The 13,670-nt window shown below is 39.2% G+C and overlaps 1 protein-coding gene across 1 annotated transcript in view; it reads right to left on the minus strand.

Annotated features, from left to right (window-relative positions):
- The window catches only part of SIDT1 (SID1 transmembrane family member 1), a 98,523-nt gene that overhangs the window by 31,476 nt on the left and 53,377 nt on the right, over nt 1-13,670 (minus strand). The window contains exon 10 of the mRNA XM_036243864.1: nt 2,723-2,766. Coding sequence (XP_036099757.1) covers nt 2,723-2,766 — 44 coding nt within the window. The remainder of the gene's footprint in view (nt 1-2,722; nt 2,767-13,670) is intronic.

Genomic DNA, 13,670 nt, shown 5'->3' on the forward strand with positions numbered 1-13,670 from the left:
CCACAACCTGGGCATGTGCCCTGACTAGGAGTCAACCTCTTGGTGCATGGGTCAATGCTCAAATACTGAGCCATACTGGCCGGGCCTGTAATGTTAATTAATGTTGAGTTTCAGAAACCCTTGTCTTAGTGAAAGATGACCTCACCCTAATTCTATAAGTAAGCTTGATGGAATGTGGGTAAATATATTCCTTTGCAGTGGCTGGTTTAGCAATAAGTATACAACTCACTCTAGGCCAATAAAATGAGAATAAGTTGCTGGGTGCTTCTGAAAAAGTCCTTCCCTCTGGAGATTGTCAGGTGAGGGTGTAAACCTGGTCCCCCTCACCACCAGCACTGTGAGCAAAGCAGAGCCCAGGGACTGGCAGGGAAAGGACCACAGCCACCTGACTCAGATGGTCCTGAAGCCCACCCTTAGCTTGGCTTCCAGGGAGAGAAACTTCATTATGGTTTAGGCATGTTTGAGATATATTTTCTTGTTACCTGAAGCCACATGAAACCTAATTGATGAATCTTTATCCTTCCCTTCCCTTCCCTTCCCTTCCCTTCCCTTCCCTTCCCTTCCCTTCCCTTCCCTTCCCTTCCCTTCCCTTCCCTTCCCTTCCCTTCCCTTCCCTTCCCTTCCCTTCCCGTCACTCATTTACTTCTTGCCACCTGAAGGACACCTCCAGCTCTTACCTAATTTTCAGAGCCTTCTTGATCTTGGACAAACATCTGGGTCAAGTCCCAGCTCTGTCCACCTATGCTACACTGTTCAGGAGAGTGTTCCTTTAACGATCATTATAATAATAAAAAGACTTCCCTCATACAATAAAAATAACAGAGTAATCATTTACAGAGCACTCAAAAGGATCTAACCAGTCAGGCTTCTAAGTTCAACATTTTGCCTAAAATAAAAGCAAAATCTGGGGAGCACTGGAGAGGAAAAGGTGAAATCCACAGAGAAGACAAATTTACTTAAACATTTTATGAATAAAAGGAAAAGTAGTAGTTAGCATTTTAATGACAGTAGAGCAGGTGTCCTTTTATATTAGCTGTTGAATGTTATCAAAAAACACTGCCTGGGTGGCTGGAAACAGACATGCTGACAGCAGGGGAGACAAAAGTCAAAGGAAGTCAGGAGAAGCTGCGGGAAGAAAGTTCCTGCCTGGGTGTTGAGGGGCTCAGTTTGTGTCTTTCTAAGATTCCATGGATTCATTTAAGTATTGAAAATGCAAAACTAAACATCTGCTGCTTGCATCTTAAAAATCAAGTCTCACTTCATCATTCCTTTTCCAAATGATTACTCTCTGCCAAACAGCTTATGAGTACAGTGTAAATCATGTTGATTTAGGCTTTTTATAAATGAGGACATATACGAAAGGTACAAACTTCCAGTTATACAATAAGTAAGTCCTGAGAATGCAACTAATGTACAGCATGGTGGCTATAGTTAATAATATTGTATTGTATATTGAAAAGTTTCTAGGAGAGTAGATCTTAAAAGTTCTCACCACAAGAAAAAAAATGTGTATGTGTGGTAATGAGTACGAACTAAACTTATTGTGGTGATCATTTTATGCAACATACAAATATTGAATCATTGTGTTGTATACCTGAAACTTATACAATGTTACATATCGCAATTGAAAAAATAAAGATATTTGATTTTTTTAAAAAGTTTTTTGTTTTAAAAATATTTGTATTGATTTTCCTTTTGAGAGAGGGATGAAAGGAGAGAGAGAAACATCAATGTGAGAGAGAACCATGGATCGGCTGCCTCTGGCATGCCCCCTATTGGGGATCAAGCCTGCAACCCGGCATGTGACCTGACGGGGAATCGAACTGGTGACCTCTTGATGCATGGTTCAACGCTCAACCACTGAGCCACACTTGCCAGACTTTTTAAAAAGTGTTGATAAAAAGATCAGGCAGCCCTGGCCGGTTTGGCTCAGCGGTTAGAGCGTCGGCCTGCGGTCCTGAGAGACCCGGGTTCGGTTCCCCCTAAGGGCACGTACCTCGGTTGCAGTTTGTCCCCGGCCCTGGTTGGTTGTGCGGGTGGCAGCCACTCGATGTGTCCCTTCACATTGATGTTTCTCTCTCTCTCTCCCTCCCACTCTATCTGTACAAAAAAATGGAAAATATCCTCGCGTGAGGATAAAAAAAAAAAAAAAAAGATCAGGCAATTGATTTCTTTTGTTCAAATTCTCAGAGTGGAGAAAAGGGCATATTACAATGGTTGAATAATCAATTACTCTGGATTTCTCAAAGTTATTATACTTTTTATGATATTTGCTAGTCTCAAATATTTCCATTTTCTAGATACTTGAACAAAAAAGCCTTTATCTCAACTTGGGAAAAGTAAACTCTGTATTAACAATACATTTTTAATATTGTTCTCAAATCAACTTTGGGATAAGATAGGTATAAACAATTTATATCCTAGAAAAGATTAAACATTTGAAAAGGATGAATGGCTGACACCTGGGCTGTGGATAATTATAAGGGACACGCTAAACAAACATTTTCATTGTGAGTTCCATATCTCAGTAATTAAGAACTATAAAAATTGGTTCTCACTGAACTCCATTTTCTGTAGAAAGACTGCAGATTAGACTCCTCTGTGGATTAGGAATCAAGGGAGGGTTTGGACATCACAAAAGGCAGAGAGAAAAAAGAAGTACCAAACGGGAGTGTTACCGTATACACGGCATCAATTGGATTTGAAACCGGGAATTTCTTACCATCACTGGAACCGAAGCTCCCATCAGTGGATTTTCTCTGAAACCTGCAAAAAAGGGCACATATACATGCTCCTAAGGCAGCGAAAATCTCAGCACTTTACATTTGTCCTCTATAGACTTTATTGCAGATTTGTTTGCTAGAATCTCTTAAAAATTGGCCTTTGGATGTGGAGAAATTAGGACAATGATACATTGCTAGTAGGATTGTAAAACGGTGTAGCCAATTAGGAAAACAGTTTGGCAGTTCCTCAGAAAGGTAAACGTAGAGTTACCATATGATCCAGCAGTTCTACCCCAGGCACATACATACTTACATCAATTCATTAATTTATTTTCAGATTCATTTATTTTCATATAACTCACATACCATAAATTTCATATACCCTTTAATATATACAATTCAATGAGTTTTAGTATGTTCACAAAGCTGTGCAACCATCGCTATTATCTAATTCCAGAACATTTTTATCATCTTCCAAGGAAATCTCAAACCTATAAGTAGTCCCTCTTCCCCTTCCTCCCAGCCCCTAGCAACCACTAATCTACTTTCTGTCTCTACATTTGCCTATTCTGGACATTTTGTATAAATGAAATTATACTATATGTGTTTTTTTTTTTTCTATTATACAGAAGTTTAAAAAACTTTTTTTTCTTTATTGATTTTAGAGAGAGAGGAAGAGAGACAGAGAGAGATAGAAACATCAATGAGAGAGAACATCAATTGGCCGCCTCCTGCATACCCCCCACTGTGGATTTGGCCCATAACCTGGGCATGTACCCTGACTGGGAATCGAACCAGTGACCTCTTGGTGCATGGGTCGACACTCAACCATTAAGCCACACCAGCTGGGCAGAGAGAAGTTTGTTTAATGTGTGTGAAGGCCATACACTTATTTCAGTAATTTTCAACCTTTTTGATCTCTTTTTTAATTGATTTTTAGAGAGAAAAGAAAAGGAGAGAGAGCGAGAGAAACATCGATGTGAGAGTAAAACATTGATCGGCTGCCTCCTGCATGCACCCCAACCAGGGATTGAGCCCACAACCTGGGCATGAGAGATCTTCCTTGCTAAACAAATAAAATCTAAAGCAGCTTCACCCAATCCAGTTATTCTCTATCTCACCAGCGTCTTTACTTGCTTGCTTGCTTATATGTTTGTCCTCTGTACCATGTAAGCTCTATTAGAGCAAGGCTCTAGATTGTCTTGTTCACCACTGTATCCTTCACTCCAGGACAGGCCCTAGCACATAGGAAATGATAAATAAATATTTGTCAACTGAAAAAGGCATATCATTAAGGAGAGCAGTTAAATTTGGCCTTTTATAGCTGGCAAATGAAGCTCTAGTGAAGTCCCCTTTAAAAACAATTTTAGTGATATTAACTGACAAGCAATTATATGGCCTCATAAATGATGTGTTTGGATTGTGCGTTTGTATTAGCAGGCTTTACCCACCCTTGCCCAGGGTTTGGAGCTGATAAAAATTTTCATTAGAGGAGTTCAATGATTTACAAAGCTAGGGTGAGGCAGGCAGTAGCTAGTGAGCAAAGGAAAAAATAGTAAATGAGAACAATGCTAGACTGATTGAAAAATGGCTACACCTCAGCTTGTATCCAGCTCCATCAGTCAAAAGTGGAATCTGTATCTTCACTTCTTGAATCTAGACTGGCCTCATGCCTTCTATTGACCCATGGAATGAGGGGGAAGTAATTCCGTGCCACTTCTGAACCTACATCTTAAGGAAGCCTTGCACTCTCCTGTTAGCTCTCTTGGAGATACAATCGACCAGGGCCAGCCTGCGGGAGGGTGAGAGACCAAGTGCAGCTGAGGGCAGTCTAGAAGAGCCAGCTCCTAGATGACCTGCCAGCTGGTTGCACTCTATGACCACATCCAGCTGAGATCTCTGAGCCCAGTGCAACTGACTCATAGATTTGTGAGCAAACTTTAATATTTATCGATGTATGCCACTGAACTTTTTATGGCTGATTTTTATGCAGCATTTTTGTGGCAATACAAGCGTTGAGAGAAAGGTGAGCACCCAGAATCGAGCAGTTTAAACTCAGTGTCTGGAAGGGTGGTTGAGAGGAACAAATAAGAGACTATGCATGCAGTACTTGGACCAGAGCCTGCACATTCATTGTGGGGGCTCCATAAATACTTGTTGAATAGATTGGGTCTGGGAAAAAGATGGGAGGGGCACGGTGCTTAGTCATGTGTTCAAGCCAATACAGCATAAAGACATTCTGGATTCTTAGTTTCCTGAGGGCCAGGGACATGTCTCTTACCATTGTCTTCATCCTAATCTCACAGCTGGTACTAAAAACCTCACATGTATTATTAATAATAAGGTACAGGGGGCTCACTGAGCTTTATGCTCCAGGACTAGTTTCATTTGGTTTTGTAGAAACTTTGTTATTTCTGCTTAGTTCAATGAAAGAAGAACTTAGTTCCCTCAGTCTATTCCCCTATTTAGAATGCCAAATAATTCTTATGTCTTCAGATTTCTATTCTCAGTTTGTCTATATTTGGAAAGAATCTACTCATGCAATTGACCGTAGCAAAATAATCTATCTGGCAGCCAGAGGTTTCAACAGAGCCTCATACCACACCTTGGAAAAACTGTGCTCGCTTCAGTAGGTTGAATAACAACTGCAGAGAGTTTGATATCCAGCTATCAACTTAATTTTTTGTTTGTTTGTGTGTTGACTATGCATGGTAACTAACTAAAGAGATGAAATCCTATTTCCTAAAATCTAAAACATCAGGAGTAGAGACAGTCCTCCTAAGAGAAGAAGAGGCTGACCTCTTTTTCCATGACATCGAAATTCATCCGAGTCAAAACTGGAAGCTTGTTGGAACTTTTTTTCAGTTGAATCCACGCTGGCCTGCCAGACATTTGGTCTGGTCTCCTCAAACAGAACGGCCCTCCCTCACATGCTCTGACCACTCCAGACCCATTTCTACCAGCCTGCTTGGGTTCAAATCCCAGCTCCTTCATTGACTGAATTCTTGGTCAAATTGCTTCATCTCTCTATGCCTCAATTTCTGTAACAATTGAATGGTGATACTATGAGTACCCATTGTAGTGGGTTATTAGACAAGATCATTTGCTTAGAGGGTTTGGCACAGAGCAGGTACTTGTTAAATGTTAGTGCTTGTCATCTGACAAATTAATCAAGCTGATAAGTAATGTATATACTTTTAGGTATAATATTTGCCTATAGACTGTAGTTTTTGTTTTTAACTTTTTATTTGAAAATAAATTCAAATTTACAGAGACATTGTAAGAATAAGAATAGAGCACTTGTATGGATTCACTTATTGTCAGCATATTCCATTTGCTTTATCAGTCTCGGTCTCTCTTTGTATTTATATAAATTTTTTCTGAACTGTTTGAAAGAAAGTTACATGTCATGAACTTTTATGCCTACATATTTCCAAAGAATAAAGATATTATCTTACATAACCACAGTATAGTTGTCAAATTCAGCAAATTTAACAGTGATATAATACTCTTATCTAATCCACTGTCTGTATTACAATTTTGTCAGTTGACTCAAAAATGTCCTTTATAGCATATTTTTCTTCTAGTAAGAGATCCAGTCTAAGATCAGGTATTGTCTTTGGTTGTCATATCTCCTTAGTTTCCTTCAATCTGGAACATGTTTACAGCCTTTCTTTGTCTTTTACGACACATTTTAATAGAATGATTGTCATTTTGAGTTTAATTATTCCTTATGATTATATTCAAAATATGCATTTCTGGCAGGAATGCTGTATGTGATATTGTGTGTTTCTCAGAGTGCCACATCTGGGGGCACACAATGCTTATATTAATTTTGATCACCCAGTCAGTCGTTGTCTGATTTCTTCGCTGTATGGTTACTATTTTCCCCCTTACAACTACTAAGCAATGTGTGGGAACACACTTTAAGGCCATGCAAATATCTTAACCCTCATCAGATTTTCCTCCTAGTTTTAGAATCCATTGATGATTCTTAACCTGATCTATGCAAAACGATGACTCTTCCATTTCAGTTCTCCCTCCATATTCATGTCAGCTTTGGGTATTGTGCTATAGACAAAAACCCTCCGTAACACTGTCAGTATTTGCTAATAACTTCTTTCCCTAATGTGTGCCTGTTTTAGTAACTTTGTTGAATTCGTTGGATGTATATCTGCAGGTATTTAGGTTGTTCCTCTCTCCCTCCTCCCTTTGTCCCTTTATCAATATGGATTCATGAATTTATATTTTTCCCAATGATTTATAATTCATTATTCTCCTTAATTGTTTTGGTGTTCAGATTGTTCCAGATATGACCAGTGGTAATAATTCCAAAGTTTCGGAAGTCAGTTTATTAACTGAAAAGCTTCCTAATAGTCACAAAAATAGAGATAGAGATAGGCCTATGATAGGCCTTTGAGTCAGAGATGTTTGTATCACTGTAGTAGCCATGAGGTGTTTTTCACCCCTTTTTCAAACTTATCATTATTGTTGAAAGTATTACAGATGTCCCTCCTTTTCCCCCTATTGACCCCCTTTTCTCTGCTCCTGCCCCCTCCTGCCTTCCCCAACTATTGTCTGTGCCCATTGATTATGCATACATACATATAAGGTCTTTGGTTTATCTCTTCCTGCTCCCCCTCCCCGCTTCCCTTTTTTAAAAAAATTTATTTATTTATTTTTTTGTTACAGATGTTTCTCCTTTTTCACCCCATTGGCACTCCCCTCCCCACCCCACCCCTGCCCAGTCCTTTGTTGTTCATGTCTATTGGTTATGTATACATGCATATAAGTTCTGTTGTTTATCTCTTCCCACCCACCCCCACCCCGTCTTCTGACGGATGTCAGTCTGTGCCCTACTTCCATGTTTCTGGGTCTACCGTATTCCTCAGACTGTTATGTTCATTATATTCTGTATATAAGTGAGATCATGTGGTATTTGTCTTTTTCTGCTTGGCTTATTTCACTTAGGATAATACTTTCCAGGTCCCTCCATGTCATCTCAAAGGATAAGAGATCTTTCTTTTTTACAGCTGCATAGTACTCCATTATGTATATGTATCACTGCTTTTTTATCCATTCGTCTACTGATGGACACTTGGGCTGTTTCCAGATCTTAGCTATTGTAAATAGTGCTGCTATGAACATGGGGGTACATATATTCTTCCTGATTGGTGTTTCAGGCTTCTTAGGGTATATTCCTAGAAGCGAGATCACTGGGTCCAAAAGAAGTTCAATTTTTAATTTTTTGAGGTAACACCATATTGTTTTCCATAGTGGCTGCACCAGTCTGCATTCCCACCAGCAGTGTATTAGAGTCCTCTTTTCTCACCCTCGCCAACACTTGTTGTTTGATGATTTGTTGATGGCGGCCATTCTGACAGGTGTGAGGTGATACCTCATTGTTGTTTTAATTTGCATCTCTCTGATGATTAGTGATGTTGAGCATTTCTTCATATGTCTCTTGGCCACTTGTATGTCCCGTTTGAGAGGTGTCTATTCAGCTCCTCTGCCCATTTTTTAATTGGGTTCTTTGTCTTCTTTTTGTTGAGTTGTATGAGCATTCTCTATATATTGGAAATTAACCCCTTATCTGATATATCATTGGCAATGATGTTCTCCCATACAGTGGGTTGCCTTTCCATTTTGATTATTGGTTCTTTTACTGCGCAGAAGCTTTTTAGTTTGATGTAGTGCCACGTGTTCATATTTTACTTTGTTTCTGTTGCCTTAGGTGATGTATCAGTAAAAATTCTGCTCTGTATGATGTCCAAAATTTTGTTGCCCACATTTTCTTCTAGAATTTTTATGGATTCTCGGGTCACATTTAAATCTTTTATCCATTTTGAGTTTATTCTTGTGTATGGTGTAAGTTGATGGTCTAGTTTCATTTTCTTGCATGTCCAATTTTCCCAACACCATTTATTAAAGAGGCTGTCTTTACTCCACTGTATGCTCTTGCCGCCTTTGTCAAATATTAATTGAGCATATTGCCTTGGGTCCATTTCTGGGTTTTCAGTTCTGTTCCACTGGTCTATATGCCTGTTCTTGTGCCAGTACCAGGCTGTTTTTATTACAGTCGCTTTGTAGTATAACCTGATATCTGGTATTGTGATCCCTCTTACTTTGTCCTTCTTTTTCAAAATTGTTGTGGCTATTCGGGGACTTTTTTGGTTCCATATGAACTTTTGAAGTATTTGTTCTAGTTCTGTGAAATATGTCATTGATATTTTGATGGGGATTGCATCGAATCTATAGATTGCTTTGGGTAGTATGGACATTTTAATGATGTTAATTCTTCCAATCCATGAACAAGGTATGTGCTTCCACTTTTTTATATCTTCCTCTATTTCTTTTTTCAATGTCCTGTAGTTTTCTGCAAATAGGTCCTTTACTTCTTTGGTTAAGATTATTCCTAGGTATCTTAATTTTTTTTGCTGCGATGATAAATGGGATTGTTATTTCGGTTTCTCTTTCTGTGAGTTCATCATGTATAAGAATGCCGTCAATTTCTTGACGTTAATTTTGTACCCTGCTACTTTGCCAAATTCATTTATTAAGTCTAGTAGATATTTGATGGACTCTTTAGGGTTTTCTATGTACAATATCATGTCATCTGCAAATAATGACAGTTTCACTTCCTCCTTTCCAATTTGGATCCCTTTTATTTTTTCCTCATGTCTGATTGCTGTGGCTAAGACTTCTAGTACTATGTTGAATAAGAGTGGCAAAAGTGGACATCCCTGTCTTGTTCCTGTTCTTAATGGAAATGTTTTTAGTTTCTGCCCATTGAGTATGATGTTGGCTGTAAGTGGTTTTTATTCTTCATTTTGTTTATGTGGTATATCACATTTATTGATTTGCGAATATTGTACCAGCCTAGCATCCCTGGAATGAATCCCCCTTGGTCATGGTGAATAATTTTTTTGATGTATTGCTGGATCCGATTTGCTAGTATTTTGTTCAGGATTTTGGCGTCTATGTTCATCAGGGATACTGATCTGTAGTTTTCTTTCTTTGTAGTGTCTTTTTCTGGTTTTGAAATTAGAATTATGCTGGCCTCATAGAATGTGTTTGGAAGTCTTTCTTCTTCTTGAATTTTTTGAAATAGTTTGAGGAGAATGGGTGTTAGTTCTTTTTTGAATGTTCGGTAAAACTCCCCCGTGAAGCCATCTGGGCCTGGGCTTTTGTTTGCTGGGAGAGTCTTGATTACCTCTTCAATTTCCTTAGTTGTTATTGGTCTGTTCAAGTTTTTTCTCTCTTCCCGGTCCAGTTTTGGGAAACTGTGTGTTTCTAGAAATTTGTCCATTTTGCTTAGATTGTCGAATTTGTTGCCATATAGTTGTTCATAGTAGTTGTTAACGATCTTTTGTATTTCCGTGGTGTTGGTTGTTACTTCTCCTCTTTCATTTCTGATTTTGTGTATTTGAATTCTCTCTCTTTGTTTCTTGGTGAGTCTAGCTAAGGGTCCATCAATCTTGTTTATCTTTTCGAAAAACCAGCTCTTTGTTTCATTGATCTTTGAATTGTTTTTTTGGTCTCTATGTAATTTATTTCTGCTCTGATCTTTATTATTTCCTTCCTTCTACTTGCTCTGGGGTTTTCTTTTTGTTTGCTTTCTAATTCTTTAAGTTGTGAGGTTAGACAGTCAATTAGAAATATTTCTTGTTTCTTGAGGTAGGCCTGTAGTTCTATGAACTTCCCTCTCAGGACTGCTTTTGCTGCATCCCATAGATTTTGTGTTGTGTGTGTTCATTTTCATTGGTTTCCAGGAAGTTTTTAATTTCTTCCTTGATCTCCTCGGTAACCCATTCATTGTTTAATCACATGTTATTTAGCCTCCATGTGTTGAAATGTCTTTGCATGTTCTTGTTGCAATTGATTTCTAGTTTCATGCCATTGTGATCTGAGAAGATGCTTGATATGATTTCAATCTTCTTGAACTTGTACAGATTTAGTTTGTGTCCTATCATGTGGTCTATCTTTAAGAATGTCCCATGTGCACTTGAGAAGAATGTGTATTCTGTAGTTTTGGGGTGTAATTCTCTGTAGACTCTATTAAATCCATTTGGTCTAGTGCTTCATTTAGTGTCTCTGTTTTCTTGCTAATTTTTTGTCTAGAGGATCTAGCCAGTGGTGTCAACGGGGTGTTGAAGTCCCCTGCTATGATTGTATTGCTGTTGATTTCTCCTTGGAAGTCCTCCAGAAGATTTTTAATATATTTTGGTGTTCATATATTGGGTGCATATATGTTTATCAAGGTTATATCTTCCTGTTGAATGGATCCTTTCAATATTATGTAGTGGCCTTCTTTGTCTCTAGTTATGGCCTTCATTTTGAAATCTATTTTATCAGATACGAGTATTGCTACTACAACTTTTTATTGCTTTTCATTTGCTTGGAAAATTTTTTTCCATCCCTTCACTTTCAACCTATGTGAGTCTTTTGTTGTGAGGTGGGTCTCTTGTAAACAACATATATATGAGTCATGCTTTCTTATCCAATCAGCTACTCTGTGTCTTTTTATGGGAGCATTCAATCCATTTACATTTAAGGTGATTATCGATATGTACTTATTTATTGCCATTTTTGTTTAGTGTGGTTCTATTTTTTTTCCCATTTCGCCTGCTAATCACAGCAGTCCTTTTAACATTTCTTGCAGTGCTGGTTTAGTGCTAATGTATTCCCTTAGCCTTTTTTTTTTTTTTTGTCTGGGAAGCTCTTTATTTGACCTATTTTGAATGATAGCCTTGCTGGGTAGAGTTCTCTTGGATTCAGATCCTTGTTTTTTATGACCTTGATTACTTCATGCCATTCCCTTCTGGCCTGTAGTGTTTCTTGTGAGAAGTCAGCTGAAAACCTTATTGGGGTTCCTTTGTAGGTAACCTGTTGCTTCTCTCTTGCTGCTTTTAGGATTCTCTCTTTGTCTTTTATTTTTGGCATTTTAATTACTATGTGTCTTGGTGTGGGCCTGTTTGGGTTCTTCTTACTTGGGACTCTGTGCTTCTTGAACTCTAATGCCTTGTTCCTTCACCAAATTAGGGAAGTTTTCTGTCATTATTTTTTTGAATATATTCTTTATCCCTTGCTCGTTTTCTTCTTCTTCGGGGACTCCTATGATGCGAATATTATTACTTTTCCAGTTGTCCTACAGTTCTCTTAAGCTGTCTTCCTGTTTTTTAATTGTTTTTTCCTTTTGGTTTTCTGATTGGTTGATTTTTTCTACCCTGTCTTCTAATTCACTGATCTGGTCCTCAGCTTCCTCTACTCTGCTTTTTAAACCTTAGAATGTGTTTTTCATTTTTGATATGTCGTTTTTTTATCTCTTCTTGATGGTTTTTAATTTCCAATTGGCTTATTTTCAGAGTCTCTATGTCCTTACTCATGCTGTTGAGCTTCCTCAAGATCATGGCTCTGAATTCTAGCTCTGTTAACATGCCTAACTGCTCCACATTGATCTCATCTTTGGTGGATGTCTCTTGCTTTTTCATTTGGCTTCTGTTTCTGTGTTTCACCATTTTGGCTATCACAGTGGCCTTTGGAGCCTGTTAAGTGTTCCCTGTGGGTATTGGTGTTCTGCTATTTGTGGCTCCCTCTCCTGGGTTTAGATGAACGAGGGAGGACCCCCGTTAAACACTACTGTCAAGTCTTACTTTCTTGGTTAAGGTTGCTAGCCCAGGAAAGGTATATTATCCTCTAGCTTTTTGCCTGGAGGCTAGCAGTTGAGGTTACTTGATGGGTTTTTGGTTGTCAGTTGATTGAAAAACTCCCTCAGGTGCTCAGCATAAGGGGATATCATGAGGGTGGGGTAGATACTGGTTGTTAATGGGCTTCAATTAGCACGCCAATGGCCTACAGGGTGGGGTTGGATCTCTGAGGGAGGGGCTGCTGCCTCTCCCCAGAGCCCTGAGAAGGAGCAATATGGCCACAGCCCTGTGTGGCAGAAAGCTCTGAGTGCTGTCCAAATTCTGCGTGTCCCAACACAGCCCAAGTCCAGTCTGCCCTCCCTCTGCCGGAGCCCAAGGTGAGTGGCTGTGGCTTTTTTAGCCTCTGTCCCGGCTCTGCGCTGTGGACCCGCTTGGCAGTGTAACCCGAGGGCGCCGCTCCTAGCTAAGGCCGCTGCTGAGCTGCTTATCGTGGGCTCCCAGTCCTCGCCTCGCACCTTCACAAGCCTACCAGGATGGAGTCAGTGTCCCTGGTTATATGGTCCTCGCAAGCTGCTTTTCTGTTGGTTTTTCCCGTCCATTTGTCTGTGTTATAGTTGTAATTCCAGTTTGGTTCTGGGAGATGGTCTGTGAAGCTTCCATTCACTCTGCCGCCATTTTGGAATCTCCCCTGCTTCCCTTTGAAGTTTGTCAATCTAACAACCAATTTGTACTTCTTAATCCCTTCACCTTTTTCAACCATTCCCCCAACTCCTCTCCCATCTCACAACCATCAAAAAGTTTTGTATATGAGTCTGTTCTGCTTAATTTTTTTGTAGATTCAGTTGTTGATAGATATGTATTTATTGCCATTTTATTGTTCATATATATATTTTTAATCATCAGATAGAGTGGGAGGGAGGGAGAGAAAGACAGAGAGAGAAACATTGATGTGATAGAACTGCATCGACTGGTTGCCTACCGCACGACCCTGACCAGGGCTGGGGACAAGCCACAATCGAAGTATGTGCCCCCACCAGGAATCAAACCCGTGACTCATTGGTCCTTGGACCCACACTTTAACCGCTAAGCCAGACCAACCAGGGCTTTTTGTTCATATTTTTGTTCTTCCCCTTCAAGAAGACCTTTCAACATTTCATAAAATACTGGTTTAGTGGTGATGAACTCCTTTCACTTTTTCTTGTCTGGGAAACTCTTTTTATGTGCATTGATTCTAAGTGAAAGCTTTGCAGGATAAAGTAATCTTGGTTGTATGTTTTTGCTTTTCATCATTTTGAATATT

The sequence above is a fragment of the Molossus molossus genome, unplaced genomic scaffold (genome assembly GCF_014108415.1).
Source record: "Molossus molossus isolate mMolMol1 unplaced genomic scaffold, mMolMol1.p scaffold_m16_p_5, whole genome shotgun sequence".
Taxonomy (NCBI): Eukaryota; Metazoa; Chordata; class Mammalia; order Chiroptera; family Molossidae; genus Molossus; species Molossus molossus.